This window comes from Tachypleus tridentatus, chromosome 13 (genome assembly GCF_004210375.1).
Source record: "Tachypleus tridentatus isolate NWPU-2018 chromosome 13, ASM421037v1, whole genome shotgun sequence".
In the NCBI taxonomy this organism is placed as follows: Eukaryota; Metazoa; Arthropoda; class Merostomata; order Xiphosura; family Limulidae; genus Tachypleus; species Tachypleus tridentatus.
The window spans coordinates 176,013,585-176,034,782 of NC_134837.1; the positions used below are offsets into that span (position 1 = coordinate 176,013,585).

At 35.3% G+C, this 21,198-nt stretch overlaps 1 protein-coding gene across 4 annotated transcripts in view; it reads right to left on the reverse strand.

The window, feature by feature from the left end:
* Nucleotides 1–9,014: 9,014 nt before the first annotated feature.
* Nucleotides 9,015–21,198, reverse strand: part of LOC143239796 (DNA-directed RNA polymerase II subunit RPB1-like) — a 77,544-nt gene continuing 65,360 nt past the window's right edge. For 2 of the 4 annotated variants that reach the window (XM_076481310.1, XM_076481312.1), the window contains one exon: nt 9,019–10,071. In XM_076481310.1, coding sequence (XP_076337425.1) covers nt 9,398–9,907 — 510 coding nt within the window. In that variant the 5' untranslated portion in view covers nt 9,908–10,071 and the 3' untranslated portion in view covers nt 9,019–9,397. Of the gene's footprint in view, nt 10,091–21,198 lie in introns of all 4 variants that reach the window. The other 2 variants (XM_076481313.1, XM_076481314.1) reach the window with 2 other exon arrangements.

The window sequence follows — 21,198 nt, forward strand, 5'->3', positions numbered from 1 at the left end:
TTCCACAACATAAGCAATTAAGAAATAACACATACTCTCCAAGAACAAAATTTGTGTTACATAGTGTAATGAAATAAAGTTGCCCCTAGTTATCTGAAAATACCCAAGTTGGTTTCTGACGGTTTCTTCCACAAAAGTAAACTTAAAGGTGTGAAACATGACTCTTTAAGTCTTTTTGAGTATCAACACAAACAGATATAACTCTGTATAAGAAACACGTGGGGTAATTTACTTAAATAATAAAAAAAGTCCCAAGTTCATGTAACACGAGATCAGAGACAATATAACCATCTCACGTCACTGTAAAAACGAGAAAGCACATTACCACTATTATTTTCTGATGCATGACTGTAATCGTGCCGTCGTGCATTTTCATTTATTATGAAAAATAATAAGAGAGATTCTGTAAGAGTTTCTATCTCACAAAAAAGAATATTTACATACCAATTAAAAAGCACTGAAGTTAAGAAAGCGTTATTACAGAAAACGTCTTTCTTGATCTGTGTCTGACTTGTGAATCCAATGGGGGCGTAGCTTGTGGTTCCTTTGACTCAAAATTCACACCTCACTTTGGGTGTCAGATTCGAATCCCCATCACACCAAACATGCTTGTCATTTCGGCCATGGGAACGTTATAATCGTACGATCAATCTCATTATTCATTTGTAAAAGTGCAGCCGAAAGGTTGGCGATGAATGGTGATGACTAGCTGCCTACCCTCTAGTCTTACACTGCTAAATTAGGAGCGGCTAACGCAGGTTGCCATCGCGTAGCTTTGCGCAGAATTAAAAAACATAACAAATGTACCTCATTTTGAGGCCGCTGGGGGCTGTAGGCGTATCGGTCAAGTCTCACTGTTATTAAACACCAGTAGATCAAATGCTAGCTGCTTTCTCTCCAGTCTATCAGTAACTAACTCTTCTGTAGCGTTTTGTGCGAAACGTCTAGAAATAAACAAACATCTGCAGTTCTTAAGATTATTATTGGATAATACTCAGAATGTGCTAATATTCTACAGTGTGATTGATTTGTCTGTTGGATTTTGTTCTAAAATTGACTAAAAACCACAACTGTGTTTCATAAAAACACAAAACAGCTCCCGGTTGCTCAGCGCTAAGTCTGAGCGCTTATAAGGCTAAACGTTGGATGGACAGAGCACAGATGGCACGTTGTGTAGCTTTGCGCTTAACAACAAAATAAACGCAAGATATACCATTTTAAATTTTTATATTTAAAACAATATTTATTCCTACTAATACCTTTAATAGTAGTGGTTATACATCAGGTCCAGTAAACATTAAGACACATGATATAATTGTTTGTTTGTTTGTGAATTTCGCACAAAGCTACTCGAGGGCTATCTCTGATAGCCGTCCCTAATTTAGCAGTGTAAGACTAGAGGGAAGGGAGCTAGTCATCACCACCCACTCTTGGGCTACTCTTTTACCAAAGAATAGTGAGATTGATCGTCACATTATAACGTCCCCACGACTGAAAGGACGAGCATGTTTGGCGCGACGGGGATGCGAACCCGCGACCCTCAGACCTTAAGTTATTCTCAGGCCTTAAGACGCTTGGCCATGCCGAGCCACACGATATAAGCTCATGTCCCTAATATAACGTCACACACATATTACTATTTATGTAATATAACTTAATGAACATTAGGCCTACATGAGTAAATGTTTTTATTTCAGTTTTTGTAATATTGTGATGTAACACTTATTCTTGCATTTTCTTGAAGTCAACGTATCCCAAACTTTTTATCATTCACTTTTATCATATAGTATTTTACTGCCTTAAGTGAGTGAAAGTGTGAGTTAAGTGACGAGATATAACACTCTGATACACGTTAAAATATGGTATAATAATTACCTATTATTTTCATTAATACAAAATATATTAAAACGCTTAATTTTACATTTTAGCACTATTGACTCCACCCTAATCGCTTGCGCCCCACTTTGGGAAGAACGTAACAGTATTCCGCCTTTTCTTAACAGTAATTTGTGTTGTTTTATAAACAGAAAAGTATAATATAAGTCTGATGTCAGTAACAAACAATGTCAGAAATTAATACTCCAGAACAATAAAACCAATAACGATTATATTGCAGTGAATCGACAATTGGATGTCGAAAGTGTTGATTTGTTGTAATTAAGCACAAAGCTATTTAATACTATCTCTGCTATACTCATCATAGGTATCGTTACCCGGTTTGTAATGGTTTTTCGACTTAAGAAATTTAAATTACATTTAATTATGTGTACCAACCTAAGAATACACAATAATCTTCAAGGGTTAAAAAGTTAATGATATTATTATAGTTGTAACATTTAAGATTATTTTAACCATTATATCCAGTGATATAAGTAGGAAAGTTTATGAAAATAACATTCTGTTTCACAGAAAAATCTCGAATGTTTGCTATAAATTAACCGCTAAATTTGAAAAAAAAAGTCCATTATGAAAATTGAAGCATTTCTACTATTTTTGGCATTTTTCGTAAATGGCATTGTGTGGCATTAATGAGTCATGTTTCGCACCTTTAAGTTTACTTTTGTCGAAGAAACCATCAGAGTTTACCAACTTAGGTATTTTCAGATAACTAGGAAGAACTTTATTTCATTACATTACGTAACACAAATTTTGTTGCTGGAGAGTATGTGTTATTTCTTAATTGCTTATGTTGTAAAAGTACAGAAAATGGCAATTATTCCTTTCGAACTTTGTTTTAGTGACCTGGATAATAACATTTAGAAATTAACCTATTTTCTATGTAAAAACGGGCAAATTTGCACATTTTCATTTACACAGGTCTGAATAAAACAACATATGAATCGAGATTTACATGTATTTATACTAAAGTTATACAAAAATGTTTAGAAATGAGTAGTTTTTTTTAGATTTGCGACTGTAATGTAAACCACTTTCACGCATCAGTCCCCAAATATAGTCTCTCATCATGTTTTCGTTATATGCTCCTTGGTAGCGGCGTTCAAATTCCAGTATATCTTGGTGGAAGCGCTCGCATTGCTCCTCTGAGTATGCTCCCATGTTCTTCTTAAGTTTATCGAGATGAGCGTCAAGGATATGGACTTTCGGGGACATTCTGCAGCCCATTTTGCCGTAGTTCTTCACCAGAGCCTCAACCAGTTCTACATAATTTTCGGCCTTGTTACTGCCCAATAAGCCTGAACCACTACGACAAAGCTGCCCCAAGCTTTTATTTTCCTTCCTATGAGCTTCTTGGAGAATTCTATGCACTTCAGAATCTTCTTTATTTGTGGTCCAACGAAGACATCAGCTTTAACCTTTACCTCAGTTTAGGGAAGAAGTCTCGAAGGTACTTCAAGGCTGCAGACTTTTTATCAAAAGCTGTGACAAATTGTTTCATAAGATCCAATTTTATGGGTGGTGATGACTAGCTACCTTCCCTCTAGTTTGTTTTTTGTTTTGAATTTCGCACAAAGCTACTCAAGGGCTATCTGTGCTAGCCGTTCCTAATTTAGCAGTGTAAGACTAGAGGGAAGGCAGCTAGTCATCACCACCCACTCTTGGGCTAGTGGGATTGACCGTCACATTATAACGCCCCCACGGCTGGGAGGGCGAGCATGTTTGGCGCGACGCGGACGCGAAACCGCGACCCTCGGATTACGAGTCGCACGCCTTACGCGCTTTGCCATGCCAGGCCCTTTCCCTCTAGTCTTGCACTGCGAAATTAGGGATGGCTAGTGCACATAGCCCTCGAGTAGCTTTGTGCGAAATTCGAAAACAAATGTCTTAGTACGTTTTTTGTCTTTGAGAAGGAAGGTTGTCTTCAAGTTCTAAGATTTCGTTTACATGTTTTTGTATATGCAAGTGGTATTGTTTTGGGTTAACCTTTCATTGAATTTATTTGGGATTTAAATGAATTTTAATCTGTATGGTCGACAAATTTGGACTTTTCTGTATTCTAGACCTAAATACATGTAAAAGTTATACTTAAGCTTGAATAAATTAAGATTTGACGTTGTAATAGAAAAATTTGGAAGGAGAAATATAAGTGCAGATAGATATTATATTGTTCAATCGTTTGATAAGTACATTTTGTTGTCTTATTTTGCAATAATAATATTTTTCAAAATATTTTTTAAAATTTTTGAAAACTTTACTAAATTTTTAAATTGTATCTAAAACTTTTATTATTTTATAATTTAATTATATTTTATTTAAAAGATAAAAAAATATTTATAAAATATTTTTCTTATATTTAAGGATGGATCGTTGGCTTAAATAAGGGAGATTAGAAGACTTGCTTTCTCAACACACAACTGCCCCTTCAACGTCCAAAGACACTGAAAAAGATGAAACTGAGATATCAGCGAGTTCCCTGATTCACAGAAGGAAGGAATCTACTACACAGAAACTGGGCGAAGCTGTAAATGAGAAACGAAAATATGATAAAAGTTATCTTTCCCTCGGCTTTATAGATGATAATAATTTACTTTATTGTGTCTTATGCAACAGAACGTTTTCAAATAGTAATATGGTGTCAGTTAAGTTTCGGCGTCATTTTGAGACCAATCACTCAAAGTTTAGAGAAAAAGGAACTGAATATTTTAAACGTAGACGTGATCAGCTCTTTAAAAGCCAAAACTTATTTGTTACATCTTTTCAAACTAGAAATGAAAAAGCCGTTGAAGCATCTTACAGGGTAAGTTATCGTACTGCATTGGCTGGAGAAACGTACACAATAGTTCAGAGACTAATAAAGCCTTGTACAGATGACACTGTTGAATGTATGCTGGATTACAAGTTAGTTAAAAGAAATCATGCAGTGCTACTTTCAAACGTCACAGTAACTCGTGGAATTAAAGAACTAGCTGCAAACATGAAGACTGAGTTAATATCTCCTCTGCAGAATTGTACTTTTGCCTTACAAATGGACGAACTTACAGACTTGGCTGGACTTGCTGGTTTGCTTGTATTCGTCCAGTACCAGCACCAACAAACCATCGAAGATCTTTTATGTGAATTCTTGCCAACAAACACAATATTCAATGTGTTGAATAACGTTTTTGAATCTCATTGTTTATCCTAAAACAATTGTGTTGATACTCACACTGATGTTGCAAAAGCAATGTGGGCTTTAGCACGAATCAAGGCAGTGACACCAAACTTTACTAGTAATCATTGTATTCTACACCGCCACGCAATCGCGGTAAAAGAAATACCAGTTTCACTTAAAAATGTCCTTGATGAAGTGTCAAAAATTATTAATTTTATTAAATCTAGACCCTTGAGTACACATCTTTTTAATATTCTGTGTGACGAAATGGGAAGTTCGCATAAAGCATTACTGCTGCATACCGAAGTACGGTGGTTGTCTCGAGGAAAAGCACTTGCATGATTATTTGAGTTGTGAGCTGAACTAGCCACTTATTTTTCAAAGAATACCATTTTTACTTGAAAGAACGACTGACAAACTATGGTTATTCCGACTTTGGTATTTGGCAGACATTGTCTTGAAAATGAACAAAGTGAGCCTGTCACTTCAAGGAAAACAACTGACAGTATTTGTTGCCCATGATAAAATTCGAGCCTTTAAGCGAAAATTAGAGTTTTGGACAACTTGTATCCGTCATCCTGAGCTTAACAACTTCACAATACTTAAAGACTTTTTTGACAAGATCGGTGGCGATACTAACGAATGAGTTGTTGATATTGTATAATGAAACTTTTCAACATTTGGAATATCTGCATAACTCAGTGAACCAATATTTTCCAAATGACCAATGCATGATGCAACAAAATCGTGCAAAGGTAAAAGATCCGTTTAAAGTGCTAGATAAACCAATGGATTTTAATGTGCCAGAGTACATAAACTTCATTGATATGGTTTCAGATTCCACATTGTAACTAACCTTTGAGAAAGTACCACTTGTCTGGTTTTAGTGTAGTATCAAAGAAGAATATCCACAATTATCTGAAAAAGCTGTTAAAAATACTCCTCCCTTTTCGAACTACGTATCTGTAGGGGACCGGATTTTTTTCATATACTTTAACCAAACCAGCATATCCAACAGATTGAATGGAGAGGCAGTTATGAGAATCCAGCTGTCTTCTATTAAGCCAGACATTAAAGAAATTTGCAAAAATGTAAAACAATGACACTCTTCTCACTAAAAGTGTTTTGGTTTTGGAAAATAGTTATTTTTCATAAAAATATGTTATGTTTAACATGTAATGGATTTATTATTGTTATTTTTAAATTAGTTAATAAATAAATATTTTAAAAAGTTCTGTTTTAATTTGTAATATGGTAAATATCGATAGATATAATCCACATATACAAAAGCTGTTTGGGGTCCTCAATCGTTTTAGGCGTGTAAAGCGGTCCTGAGACCAAAACTTTTGAGAACCACTGCTCTAGTGTCTTAAGTGGTTCAAGGTAGTGTTGTGGTGAATCAGCAATACCCGGAACACTACAGTGATAAATGTTGTACTAAATTTTTAAAGCGAACAAGATTTCAGAGGATTTCGAGATTTGGTCCAAGTCGTCACAAACCAAGGCTGAATGAAAACTTTTGGGTGTGAGTTTACAAAATGACAAATTGTCAAGAGGGCTGTTTTCGAGCAAGAAATTGCACAAAAATGACATGAAAAGTTGAGAAACAAGAACTGATGACCTCTGTCTATATTCCGCAGAATTAACCTTAATAGTTCTTAATCAAATCCTCTACAATAATCAGTGTTTGGCAATTATTAGTCTATATCCCACGTTGTTGTTTGGTGTCTATAGTGGTATAATTATCTTTTGTAATGTTAAAGTTAATAAGAAGTTGCCCCGAATAGCCACGGCTGCAATTTGATCTCAAAGGGTTTCAAGAGATGAAGCTATGAGTTAAAAGTTCGAACTTGAAAAAAAACAACAAAAAAACTCAGAGCCATTCATTCCATGGGCCGTTATGCCGCGGCTGAAAACATAGCGTAACTAAGCATCTTATATCTGACACTGGTAACCAACTTCTTCCTGTTATTATTATGAATAATATTATCACTGTCACTAACCGGTGTTATTATTGCCATCCTAAAATCAAATATCAACCTTTGATGACTCGAAAAATGAATCCGGTCTTTCAACTCTTCTACATTTACCAATAGCATAGTTAGTTTGAATATTGTATAGCTAATTATCAACGAAACAACTTACCTAGTCTTTTATTATTATTCATAAGATTTAGATAAATTACGTCCCAAACTGATCGAGAAATGAAACCTATACATCACCAACAGAACTAGAATCCCTACATATAGCTTCTAACAACTTGAATTTGGTTAAGAATTTACAAAACGTCTTAAAATTTCAATCACAGTTTATACACTTATACAAAATTAAATATTGTTAGGCTATGTTATTAAAAGCCAATTGTTCACTATTTTCTTTCGCACTACTAAAAGTTCAACACATTTCTAAGATCAACAGTGTTCAGACACCGATGTAGTAACGTAACCAGATGTTTCAATTTATTACTGCGGGTCCTTTGACAGCAACTTCAAACCATTTTATAAGGAACACTTGAACCTACTAACGTTAAGAGTTTTTCCGTCAGTATGACCGTGTTTCGATCCGTTAGTTTTATTCTAACAGTTTGGACATGTTTCGATCGATGATGGCAAATTTTAAAATGTTTCAAGTTCAGGCAGAAAGTACATGTTTTCCATCGTTAATTATAAAGTAATTTTCGAAATATTTTTTTCTTAAACATGTCACTTACACCCTTACATCGTTGTACTGTCTCTGTGTAACACCTTGTTCACATCATCTCTTAGGTATAAAGTGTTATCAATTTTAAAGTTGACTATCTTATTACAGTTTTTGAGGTGTTTTGGAGATCTTTTTTTCATCCACAGTAAATAATTAGTTAGAATTTGGACATCTTCACGTAACAAAAAAAAAAAAAAAATCATCATAACAGACAGTAAATTTTTATTCTTGGCAGTTCAAGATAATTCTTCATAAACGGCATTTCATATCTGGTTGCAGTTGTAAGGACTAAAATGTATTAAATTTCATTATGAAAAACAAGTAGGTACATAACCTTTAGGTAAATTAGACATTACGCGCTACATCTATGATGGTAGAATAGTCTTTATGAAGAAGCATCTGTTACAAGTAGTAAATATGAGTATTACCACGAATTAGAAGTCGAACTTTGTTTAAATGTTATATACCAATCTGATCCTGGACATCACAGTTATCATCCAGAAATGAAACGTATCACAGGTAGTTGACCGTAATTTCATCGATTGCTGCATACTCAGTACATATGCATAGATAAACTTACACATTACACTGTGTAAAATAAAAACAATTACCTGTGAATTACAATAGCAAGAAAGATTCGTATTGGTGACTGAAATAATAACATATTAAAGGGGCTGTTACTTGAAACTGGCCAAGTAATTGTCTTGTTAAAAACACGACTCACAGTAAATCAATTTGTATGTACATTGTTGGAAGTACAAGTTATTTGCATTTTAAATCGGTAAAATCGTATTCGTGTAACATACATGTACATATTTTTATTTGTTGGTTTTTAAACGAAAACGACTGGCTAACACAGCAAACTATCAAACAGAACAAGGAAACCCCCAGTGTCTAGAGTATTCCCAATAGTCGTTTTACCAGATTTTTTTAATTACCCAAAAATGTACTTCACAGTTTTGTTTTGAGTCGTAAGTCACGTGTTTGTCAACAGGTATTTTCACGGTATGTTAGAATGTAAAAAAACCAAAAAAACTCCCACTAAATTAATAATACTTCGGCTACGTGTATATATACACAAAAACGTGTATTTGTTATTGCAATATTCCTGTCTTTAGGTTTAAAGTTTTTGTATAGGCTATTTCAATCTACCAACACTATCCTTTAAAAGAACACAAAATGCTCCCAAACAATTAACTTTTTATTTCTATTCAACCACTGCAAATATTTCAAATATACAACGTAATAACCTTCAAAGTTTCACAATATTTATGTGAATAAAAATGTGTACAGTTGTTAAGCATTTTCCAAAAGACGTTATGAACAAATATTGTTCCAGACACGTTTCATGATCAGCGGTTACCATCATAATCCATCGTGGTACTGGAAGGACTTCTTGTTCGTGAAGAAGGAGAGTACCCTGGACTTGCAGGAGAGTAATTTAATTCTTTAGGACTGGATGGTGAATATGTGGGACTTGTGAGGCTATAATTAGAAGAACTAGGAGTATAGGTGAGAGATGTAGGGGAGTACTTTGGAGATGTGGGACTATACTTTGGAGATTTTGGGGTGTATGTAGAGCTGGTAGGTGAATACGTAGGACTTGAGGAAGAGTAGGGTGGAGATGTTGGAGAGCCAGGGCTGTATTTAGGAGAAGTGTGTGTACTGTGGAGACCCTGGAGAATAACTTCGACTGGTTGGACTGTATGATGGAGTGGTCAGAGAATATTTGGAGCCACTTGGAGAATAGTTTGAAGATCCAGGGATGTAACATGGACTTTGGGGTGAGTAGTTGGGTAAGCTGGGTGAATAACTAGGGCTAGTGGGACTACAGGAAGGTGAAATGGGGGAATATCCTAGGCTGGTGGAGCTATAACTTGGACTGGCTGGAGAGTAGCTAGGACTAATAGTGAAGTAACTTGGACTGGTAGGACTGTAATTTGGAGATGTTGGTGAGTAGCTCGGGCTAGTAGAAGAGTAAGAAGGTAATATTGGTGAATAGCTTGGGCTCTGTGGAGCATTGATGGAGACATCAGAGCATAAGAGGAGAATAACTTGGTGACAGTGCAGCAGCTGGACTGGGTATGTGTGGAGAAGCAGGTGATTTGGGTTGTGGAGACCATGCTGGACTGTATCGTGGACTGTAGCCACTGACATCACTTGAGGGGGAAAAACCAGCAGCTCCTGGAGTCATTCCACTACCCAAACCTGGGGACCAATCACTAGCATAGAATGGAGTCGACCCCTGATTCCATGGAATAATCTGGGGCAACATGGTGGAAGTGGAGCTTCCTACACTTCCAAAAATACACCTGGACCACCTGGAAACACAGTGATACTCTGTGATGATGAGAAAACCCACTTGTAGAGAAAAATATATTAGTAAAACTGGCCGGTATGGGTAGAGAAAACTTTTATGTAGAGGAGTGAACAACATTTCGACCTTCTTCAGTCATCATCAGATTCACAAAGAAAGAAAAAGGTAACTGACCAATAGCTGATCACATGTTTGAAGGTGGTTGTGTGATTGAGTGTAGGAATGTAGAGGGTGTGCTTACTATGCTCACCAGATAAAATTAACAACGAATTAGACAAAATAAAACAATACTTCATCAACATCAATAAATTTTCTCCACAAATCAAAGAAAACATTATATGCACATACCTGGACAAAAAACAAAATCAACTAACAAAAGTAAATATACCCCTGAGTTAAAAAATCACAAAACCATATACTGCTGCATACCATATATTCCCAATATCAGCACAAAAATAACCAGCATTTTGTAAAAACTAGTAACAAAATATGACATGACAGTTGATACCAAATTTATTCAAACACCAGTCACAAAACTAAGGTCTATACTATGTAAAATCTACACTGACAAACACAACACCAACATTATTTATAAAATACAATGTGATAACTGACATAACTTCTATGTTGGAGAAACAAGTAGAAAAATGGAAACCAGATTCAAAGAACACAAAAAGTTACCTTCACACATTTTCAAACACTGCAAATCAAATAAATACAACATAACTATAGAAAACACCCAAATACTAAATAAAGAAATAAACGCAAAATTAAAAAAGCCTTACTTACACAACAACCAACAACAAAATAAACCAATATAAAGGAACGCCTCTATACCTATATTAAAATAATAAAATAAATAAAATTATATATTCAAACATCTAACACCGCCCTCTACATTCCGATACTCAGTTACACAACCTCCTTCAAACATGTGGTCAGCTATCGGTCAATTTTCTCTTTCTTTCTTTATGAACCTGACGATGACCGAAGAAGGTCGAAACGTTGTTCTCTCCTCTACATAGAGCTTTCTCTTCCCATACCAGCCATTTTTTACATATATACAGTGATACTCTTACATTCTTAATAGAACGAGAGTGATAATAGTATTGTTTCTTACCACATAACCCATACACAATGTTAAACCTGCCAAGTAAATGTACACAACTTAATGGTGAAAGTTATCAATAACAACTAAGATAAAATCTGTTAGATTAAAACTACAACTTATTCATATTTTACACAGAACAACTAGTACACATTTATAATGGTTAACTACTTTATAAAAATGTTAAATAAAAACAGAAGTTTATCACTGCTGAGTAACACGGCAACAAAAATTACATAATGAACTTTTAAATACATTAATACTGAAAATTTAATAAAGTAAGAATAAATACAGTAATGCTGCTACTTCAATACATGTTAACTATTTTATTGTGCACTTTGTGCTGTGATCCCATAATATTTGTGGCATAAAAATACCAAGAAATTTAATCTGAGAAACACTATATACAAATACACAATCACTGGTAAATAAAATAACCTTTTCTCTACCAAAATTATAAGCAAACCAGCTTTTGTTTTCTTGTGGTACTGTCAATCTCAAGATTCTGTTTAATATACATACAAGTTTTAAAATACTTTGAATTTAACTATATGCATAATAATAGTTGAAATAAAGTATATAATAATACAAAAACTTTAAGAAATGTATAAGTGTAGCAGAAGTTGTTGACACGTAATTTTCCACCACATTAGTGTTATTTTGTACAGATTTTACTAATATACACTAATGATTTTATTTGCAGGAAGCTGAAAAAAATACATGGTTGAAATTCCAGTTCTTTTGAAGTTTTATGTTTTTAACCCTTTAACTGTTACTATATTAAAGGGCACACAGAATTTTTGTGACCAGTACACTCACATAAAACAGATTGAAATGGACTGTACTTCTATACTGCAAAGCAACAGTCAGGCATTAAATGTATGGGAGGACTACAAAAATTATTATTTTTAATTAAATGGTGTAATTTTACCCTCAAAGGAGAAAGTACCCATCCAAAGGTAATAAGAGTAAAAATGGGAAGCAACAGAGTGAGGGCAGCCTGATTCAATTTTCAAGTAACTTATACACTGAGTTTTTTTTTTAAATAATGAATGAAACAAATAGAATTGATCTACTGGTATGTATTTTCATATTTCACAGGATTTTAAAAAGGAAATTTAACATTTCAATCAATCCAAAACTTAAAACATAACTTCAAAGTCTAGCAGAGACACCTAAGTACAATATTCATTGTGATTATTATCTAAAAATAACTTTCAGCAACAAAAATGACTTTGTACCTTTATTTGAACACTCTTAAAGTGATGTAAAAATGTGAAAATAGTGCATAGACTATTTTCATTTGTACATTATTACGCCAGTAATAATTTAAAGACGCCAAGGACTCCATCAGAGTTTCACCATCTACTAAATATGAAACTTATGTCTTGTAGTATTAATTTCTTTGTATGTATATATTTGTTTGGTTGGTTTGGCATTTTATGGTGAAAAGCAACAAGGCTATCTATGTCAAACGTCCGGTAAGAAGTTAAAAGTAAAGTAAAATTATTAAAATTTGTAAAAAGGCATCAAAGTAAAACAAAACAGTTTAATTTTTGAATTAAAAAACACAAATAACATTAAATACAATATTTATATCTTGTTTACATCAGTAACAGACAAACTAAAGTAATACTAGTTTTAAAGGTCTTTCTGTAGCATAATTTTAATCATCATAACCTGCCAGGATGAGTAATGGGTAAGTTCAAACATCAGTGTTAGACACCTGAAGTTAGCCTTTCCAGTTTCAAGTAATTTGATGTTACAGCAATTTTCTAATTTCATATCAAACTAGTTATATTTCAAAATGAATCATATTAAAAACAGGATCAATTTATGAATTAAAAACATAAATAGTGTTAAAAAGGTCAATGGCCTTTGAAAAACTTAAAACATTTGTAAGGTGGACAGTGTCACCATTACCAATGTCATTGTTTAAAGTTATGAATAAACCTCTCTAAAATGGTAATGTTGTCGATAGTCATAATGATGGCAAGACAGTAAAATGTGGCTTATTGTGAACTGAGTGTTACACAGACAACACATTGGTGCATCAGTCCCAAATAAAAGAAAATGAGAGTTAAAAAACTGTGACCAATACGTAGTTTAGTTAGGAAAATTTTCTCTTTCTGATCCTTACAGAAGCAAGACAGCCAAAGTCCAATAGAGGGTTTTATTTGGAAAAGCTTGTTTTCATGTTGCTTGCTTCGAGTCGACTGCCAAATGGCACAGAGCTGGGCCTTGAATATAGGACCATAGTCCATGTATGGAACAGGCACAGCAGTGATAGTGCCAGAGCAGACGGACTTAGTCGAGGTGTCGGCAAGCTCATTCCCACGAATACCAACATGCCCTGGTATCCAGAAGAACTGAATAGAAGTAGATGTTAAATAGAAATTGCTAGTTGATTTTGATCATTGGTGAGAACAGGGTGAGAAATGACATGAAGTGGTTCTAGGACTAACAGAGAGCTAAGTGAATCGATATAAATAGTACAGTTCGTGTACTGCATAGTTTCTAGTGATCCAGGACAAGAGAAATGGTGTACAATACAGCACTGAACACAGAAATTGTAGAGGGGATTTTGTATGTAATAACCAAATCACGGAAAGCAATGGCAGAGCCCACAGAGTCATCTGATTTCGATCTATCTGTATAAATGGGAATAGAAGGATTATCGAATGATGTTCAGCAAATAGAAGGCGATACTTCTAATCAGGAGTATCTGCCTTATTCAGATTACTCAAAGAACGATCACATCTGGGGATAGTAATTAGCCATGGTGGGATGAGCTGATCTGTGGATACTGCTATGTTATCCACAGATAGACCCAATTCATCCAACTGCAACTGGATACGAAGAATAAAAGGAACAATGGCAGACCGTCTATTGTGAAAAATTGTGATCCTCTGAGAAAGGAAAACACAACCTCATGTCGGATACTGTGGTAAAGATCAAAGTTTTGAAGCATATATTAAAGGCAGTTGTAAACGACGAAAGTATAGAGGGGGCTTCGTGGGACTCCGTGTACAAACCCTGGACTGGAGACGTGTGAAGGGCCTTTATCCTGGCAGATCCAAAATCCAGAAACCTATAGTATAGTTTTGATCGAATTAGGGCATGATATATTTAACATAGAACATTGACCCACCCCCCAGGAGGTGGAAGAGAATACACTGAGGATGTTCAGTGCTCCTTGATGTGTGGAATAAAGGTCAGCTTACAGTCAAAGATAAGCCCTAAGAAATTTTTCAGAGACCACAGGAAGCACAACTTCATCAATACGGAGTTCAAGATCAAGATGAATACCCCGTTGATGGCAAAAGTAGATGCAAACAGTTTCAGAGAAAAAAAGGTTAAACCATTTTCTGTGGTGCACTTCAGTAAATGATTGATGGAAGATTGTAGCTGCCGCTCAGTATACCTCATATTTGACAACTGACACGAGATGTGGAAGTCATTGACAAAGAGACCATTTGCAGCCATAGGAAACAGTTGTCTACTGATGGCATTAATTTTTATAATGAAAAGTGACACTCAAGACACAGCCCTGAGGGACTCAAAGTTTTTGTAGGAAAGAATGAGAAAGTGTCGAACCCACATGGACCTGTAATTGCTGATTCATTAAAAAATGTTTAATAAAAAAACTGGTAAATTACCATGCAACCCATACAGGTGGAGGTGTCGCAAGATAATATATCTCCACATTATATCATACACTTTCTCAAGGTAAAAAAATAAGAAACAAAATGCTGTCGCTTGAGATAAATTTCTCTGATTGATGTTTCAAGTCGAATCAGGTGATCATAATAAAGCACTGTCTTCAGAACCCACACTGAGTGAGTGAGAAGAAGTTGTTTGATTCAAAGAACCAAACAAGAGAAGCATTAACCATCCTCTAAGATCTTACAGAGACGGCTCGTCAAAGCAATTGGACAGTAGTTCAAAGGAATCTTGGGAACCTTCTCAGGTTTAGGAAAAGGTAGTACATTAGCATGGTGCCAAGCATCAGGAAAAACATTCTCCTGCCAGATCCAGTTAAAAACAACTAGAAGAATAGCATGAGAGGCAAGAAAGACATGGTATAACATTTTGTAATGAATATCATCAAGTCCAACTGATGTACTGCCAGACCGATGTAAAGGAAGTTTAAATTCAACCAGTGTAAGGAGGAGATTATAGTAATAGAGACAATCACCCCAAAAAGAAAGAGGTGATCATTCTGCCCTTGATTTGATGGCTAAGAAGACGGAAAATGAAGCAGAAGTGCTATATGCACAAGAAAAGCTTTTGCCAAGAATATTGGTGATGTCTGAGCATCAACAACTTCCTGGACATCAAAGAACAAGGTCAAAAGGGGGCAGAATTATACTGGCCACTAACCTTTCAAATTTTGTCCAATATAACTTTGGAACTGGTAGTAGAAGAAATGCTAGAGGTGTATTTAATCCAAAGTTCCTCCTGACTTTGACGGCTGTCCTGCCGAGCATGAGCACAGGCCTGCTAAAATGCAATGCAGTTTGAAAATGTGGGATACTTACAAAAGATATTCCACACCCATTTTTGAGCTATCTTGTCATATGGCAGGCAGGATTCCACCAAGGACGAGGATACTGTGGGAAACATGTCAAGGTTTAAGGAATACACTGAGCAGCTGCCTGGATAATACAGTCAGTTACTGCTGCCACACAGTCATTTATCAATGGCTTGCACACAACCAAGTTCTGAAAGAGCAATGAAAAAAGCCAGTTAGCGTGGTTCAAGTTCCATCAAGGCACGCAGGTCGGATGACATTGGCCACGGCCAGTCTCTCTCTCAAAATAACAGGAAAATTATCACTGCCCTGTGGATTACTGTCGACACTCCAAGGAAAGTAAGTGAAAAGTGAAGACGAACAGATAGAAAGATCTATAGCAGTAAAAGATTGACTAGGTGCATGAAAATAAGTATTAGAACCAGTATTTAAGAGAGACAGATTGTGGTCCAAGAACATATGCTCTACATCATGGCCCCTCCCATCAATATTTGCACCACACCATAGGGGATTATATCCATTAAAATCCCCCAATAGTAAAAAGGGGGATGGTAACTCCTCAGTGAGGGCATCAAGGTCTACCTCATTATAAAGCTCTTCAAAAGGTAGGTAGAGAGAACAAATAGTGATGGTAAGACCCAAGGAAACATGGATGGCTATAGCCTCCAAGGGTGTATCAAGTGACAAACACAGGGTGGGCACATGCTAATCAACTAACAATGCTACCCCATCATGCATTCATCCATTACATGACCTGTCGTTTCTGTACAAGGAAAATTGCCAAAAGGTGACTGTATCAGCAGGTTTCAGAAATGTTACCTGCAGAGAGAGAGGCACAAGGGATGGTAAGAATCAATTAAATCCTTAATGTCATTTATATTTGATCGAAAACCTCGACAGTTTCACTGGATAAGAGTGGCCATTGTTATTTATGTGGAGAAAGATGTGGTGAGGAGGTCTTCTGTGTGTGACCACGTTTTTTCTTTATTGAACGAAGATCTATCAACTTCCATGGATCCTGCCCTAAGTTGAGCAGGCAGTTCTCTGTCTGTGGACAAAGATTCCAATGACTGAGGGCATGAATGAATGGTCAATTTACTTCTCAGGGCTGCAGAAAAGGATGGATCCAAGTTGAACACTTGAACCTGAAGGAATTGAAACTGTGCAGCCACTGAAAGGATTGGCAGGGACAGAAACGGTAGTAGACATAGATGCATCAACCTTTTTAATTATGGAGGGCTCAAAATTCTTAAGATGTTTTGCAAACAACTATGTTGGAGGCACGGAAACATCTGTCTGCACTCCCACTGTGATAGTGGAATGGAGTGCAGCAGCATATGTTCAAGATGGAGTTGAGGACAATAATTTCCAAGACTATGGGTATGTGACACTATTAACAGTCTTTAAGCATTGCATCCCTTTATATTCTACCCATTTAGGGCAAGAAACAGAGTAAGAGAGGTGTGGGCCAGTACAGTTAACACAGTGTGGTTGCAGGTTGCACTCGTAAGCATCGTGGTCTTTACACCACAACGAGCATATATCAAAGAACTACGACATTATGTTTTTGCGCGACCAAACTGTTGACACTGGAAACATCTGAGAGTGTTATGAATGTAAGGTCATATCTTGCAGTTCAGATAACCTGCTTTGACTGTGACAGGAGGAGGAGGTGATGTAAACATTAACATCAGAACATTGGTAGGGTCCGTAATTCTGTCTTTATGAGTGAAGATTCGGTGCACTACAGTAATGCCTTGGCTGTTAAAACATACAAGGATTTCCAACTTGGGAATATTCTTTAAATCCTTCTCAATTATAAGTCCTCTGGAAGAATTCAAGGTTGCTTGGGAAATAACCTCAATGGATAAATCGCCAATGGCTTTTGATTTCAAGAGGAGTTTGGTGTGCTGTGGAGAAGATGTTTCCACCAAAATATCTCTAGAGCGCAACTTCTTTACTGACTTTGGAGAACCACCAAGTCCTTCTAATCCCTTTTGAATGAAAAATGGAGACACCTTCCTCAAGAATTTCACAGATAAGGAATGAATAATCAGAAATTGAAATGCAGTACAAGAGTCATTCATAAGTGGTCATTTTCCAATGATCTGTTTTTCTTCATTTTTTTCCTTTCTATTTATTTTTTTCAGAAAGAGGGTTATCCATAATAAAGAAGCTACTTTTCAGTGTCCACTGACCAAACCAACCACACAGCCCTACAAGGGGACGCACTACAGTGCCAAACAATGACATTGCAGAACACCATTGTTTCATAAGCACTATACCCAAACACCAGCATCAGATACAATGACCATAACACCAGCTGAAAACATTTAACACTAGTACTTCATTGACCCTAGCCCAAAATGAACCACCCAGTTGACCCAAAGTTGCTCATCTACAGGAATTCAAGGGCAAAGTGGTGTTTAGGGTTTGACCTCTCAACAACCAGGATCCTCTCCACCCCTTCACAGATCACCATGCACGGCAAAAATGTGAGTGGATGTTTAGATCACAGAGGAGGTAAACTGAAAAACAGAACCTTCCCTAGGAGGTCCCTCACCATGTACAGGAATCCATATCAAAGGGGTGTAGACAGGATTGTGATTACTTTGAGGTAAATAAATGACTATTTTAAATTCCAATAACAGAGAGATCTTCAACATAAACTTCTTACAATACAATTATTTATACATCTGTATATAAGATTAACTCTCATAACCTAAATAGTAGATAAATACCTCTCATAAGCTACATAAACTGAGTCACGAAGTAGTGAATTATTGCTGTCTGTCACTCAGTCATGTTATTAATATAAAAAGGTGATTTTGGAATACTGATTTGTTTTAGTTTGTTTTCTAATTCTTCTAGTTCTTCCTATTGATTCCATTATTTTTAAATAATTAATATTATTTATTTTTTATTATTCATTAATATTAGTATCAAATCCTGGCCAAAGGAAAATAAAGTGTAGTTGTTCAAAAGTTTACATGTAAACGTATGACACAAACACTGATCCTTGTAAACATGTGCTATACATTACCAATAACAGGAAATACTACTTCCTTAAACATGGCAAATAAAAGGTAGGCCACTACTAGAATTAGTGATTTACAAATTCTAAATATACTAATTTATAACAAACATTGATAAATAAATGTAATATAATCAACTTTTTACTCACAAACCAGCTTATAACATTCAAAAATACAAAATTTTACAAGTTCTTTTCAGACATAGTCTCACACAGATACTGAAACTTTCATGCACAGTATTACAATTCTAATATAGTAAGAAAATTAGGTTCTTTGCCATTAGTATGTAATGTTTACAGATATTTGTTTCACATAATTATCCACTAGCTACATATTAGCTGTTACTAGCTTTCTTAGTTCCTTCTTATTTGCACTAAGCTATGGTTGTCACATAAATGATCAAAAAATTACACTCTTATTTTCGGCTCTGATTTACCAACTGGTCCCATTCCAGGCAAATTCATAGGGATCTCAATACCATATTTGCATTTTTCAGCATCCAGCATAAAGTCAAAGCAACCAGTACCCATTCTTTCTAGTTTTCCAAGCATAATATTCTCTGACACTCCTTTCAATGTGTCCACTTCTGAATGAGAAGCCACATCCAGCAGAATATCCACCTGTTAAAAGGAACTGTTTAACAACAATCTACTGAGCTTATGCTAGTAGGAAGAAAATTATTAACCAAGAAAAAACAACTCAATGGCATAGAAATATAAATAAAATAGGCTGTAACACAAAGATTTCTTATCAGCTCATAAAATGGTTCCAAATTTTTTCAAGCAGACTTTTAGCTCATAGCTCTTGATCAATTTGAGGTCTATTTACAATTTGACTTAGAAGGTCAAATCCTTTCTGACTGTTGTATTTGACCATGCCCAAGGCCTCAGTTTAGTTTACTCTATCTAGTCCAGCCAAAACTTCAACTTAAGGGTAGACTGGCAGAAGTCCATCCTGATGAGTAATAAGATTGAATTGGGTATACACACAACCCACACTTTGTTTTGATGGTGCACAAAAAATATAGCTAATAAAAAAGATAAAAAAACATCCCACAGATTCATTTACTCTAATCCTGCTTAAAAGAATTTCAAGGGCAGAAGATATTGGGGATTCCCTTTTGCTTTATTTTTTTGTTATAGTTAGAAATTAGTCTATTTCATGTACATTCTAGCGTAGAAAATACTATCTCAATACTTCTGCTAAAGAGCTGAATTATATTGCTGATTCAGTGATAAGTAGAAAAGAATAAAATACGTACCCAACTTCAATTCTGAATAATTAATTCAATTTTGAATCTTCTTTCTATAAATCAATGAAATAAACAGTATAAAATTACAAATTTATTTAATTATATAACATTGGTTGAACCTCTTCCATCTAAACCACTATTTGACAAAAGTGTGTGTCAGTTTATAGCTAGAATATCAGTAAATCACCCATCCATTCTCCTTTCCGCCTTAAGTGTGTGTGCAAGTGTGCACGTGGAGTGATGGGATGGATCACCACTCAAAGATATGTGCCAAATATTTTTCCTGTGCACTGGTTGGTTGGTTGGTTGGTTGATTTGGTGTTTTATGGTGCAAAGCAACTAGGCGTTCTGCACCAAACGTATGGTAAAAAATTAAAAGTAAAGTAAAATTATTAAAATTCATAAAAGGAATTTAAGGTAAAACAAAAAAAAATATTTTGGAATTAAAAAACATAAATAACATTAAATACAATTTTAATATCTAGTTTACAGCAGTAAGAGAAAAATTAGAGTAATACAACTTGTAAAGGAAGTTCTGTAGCATAACTGTAATAATTATAACTCACCAGGATGACTTGTGGGTAACTTCAAAAACCAGCATTAGTCACCTGAAGTTGGCCTTTCCAGTCGTGGTTTCAAGTTATTTGACATTATGACTGTTTTCTAATTTCAAATTAAATTAGATGTACTTTAATTCTTAAAACGGAATCTCATTAAAAAAGGTCTAATGTATAAATTAAAAAAACTTAAACAGCTTTAAAACTATTAGTGGCATTTAAAAAACTAAAAACATTTCTAAGGTGGACAGTGTCATCATCACCAATAACACTGTCTAACATTATGGATAAACTTTGGGACAAAACACGATTAAAATGGTGTTGACAGTTGTAATGATGGCAAGACAGTAAAATGTGGCTTATTGTGAACTGAATGTTACACAGACAACACATTGGTGCATCAGTCCCAAATAAAAGAAAATGAGAGTTAAAAAAACTGTGACCAATACGTAGTTTAGTTAGGAAAATTTTCTCTTTCTGATCCTTACAGAAGCAAGACAGCCAAAGTCCAATAGAGGGTTTTATTTGGAAAAGCTTGTTTTCATGTTGCTTGCTTCGAGTCGACTGCCAAATGGCACAGAGCTGGGTCTTGAATATAGGACCATAGTCCATGTATGGAACAGGCACAGCAGTGATAGTGCCAGA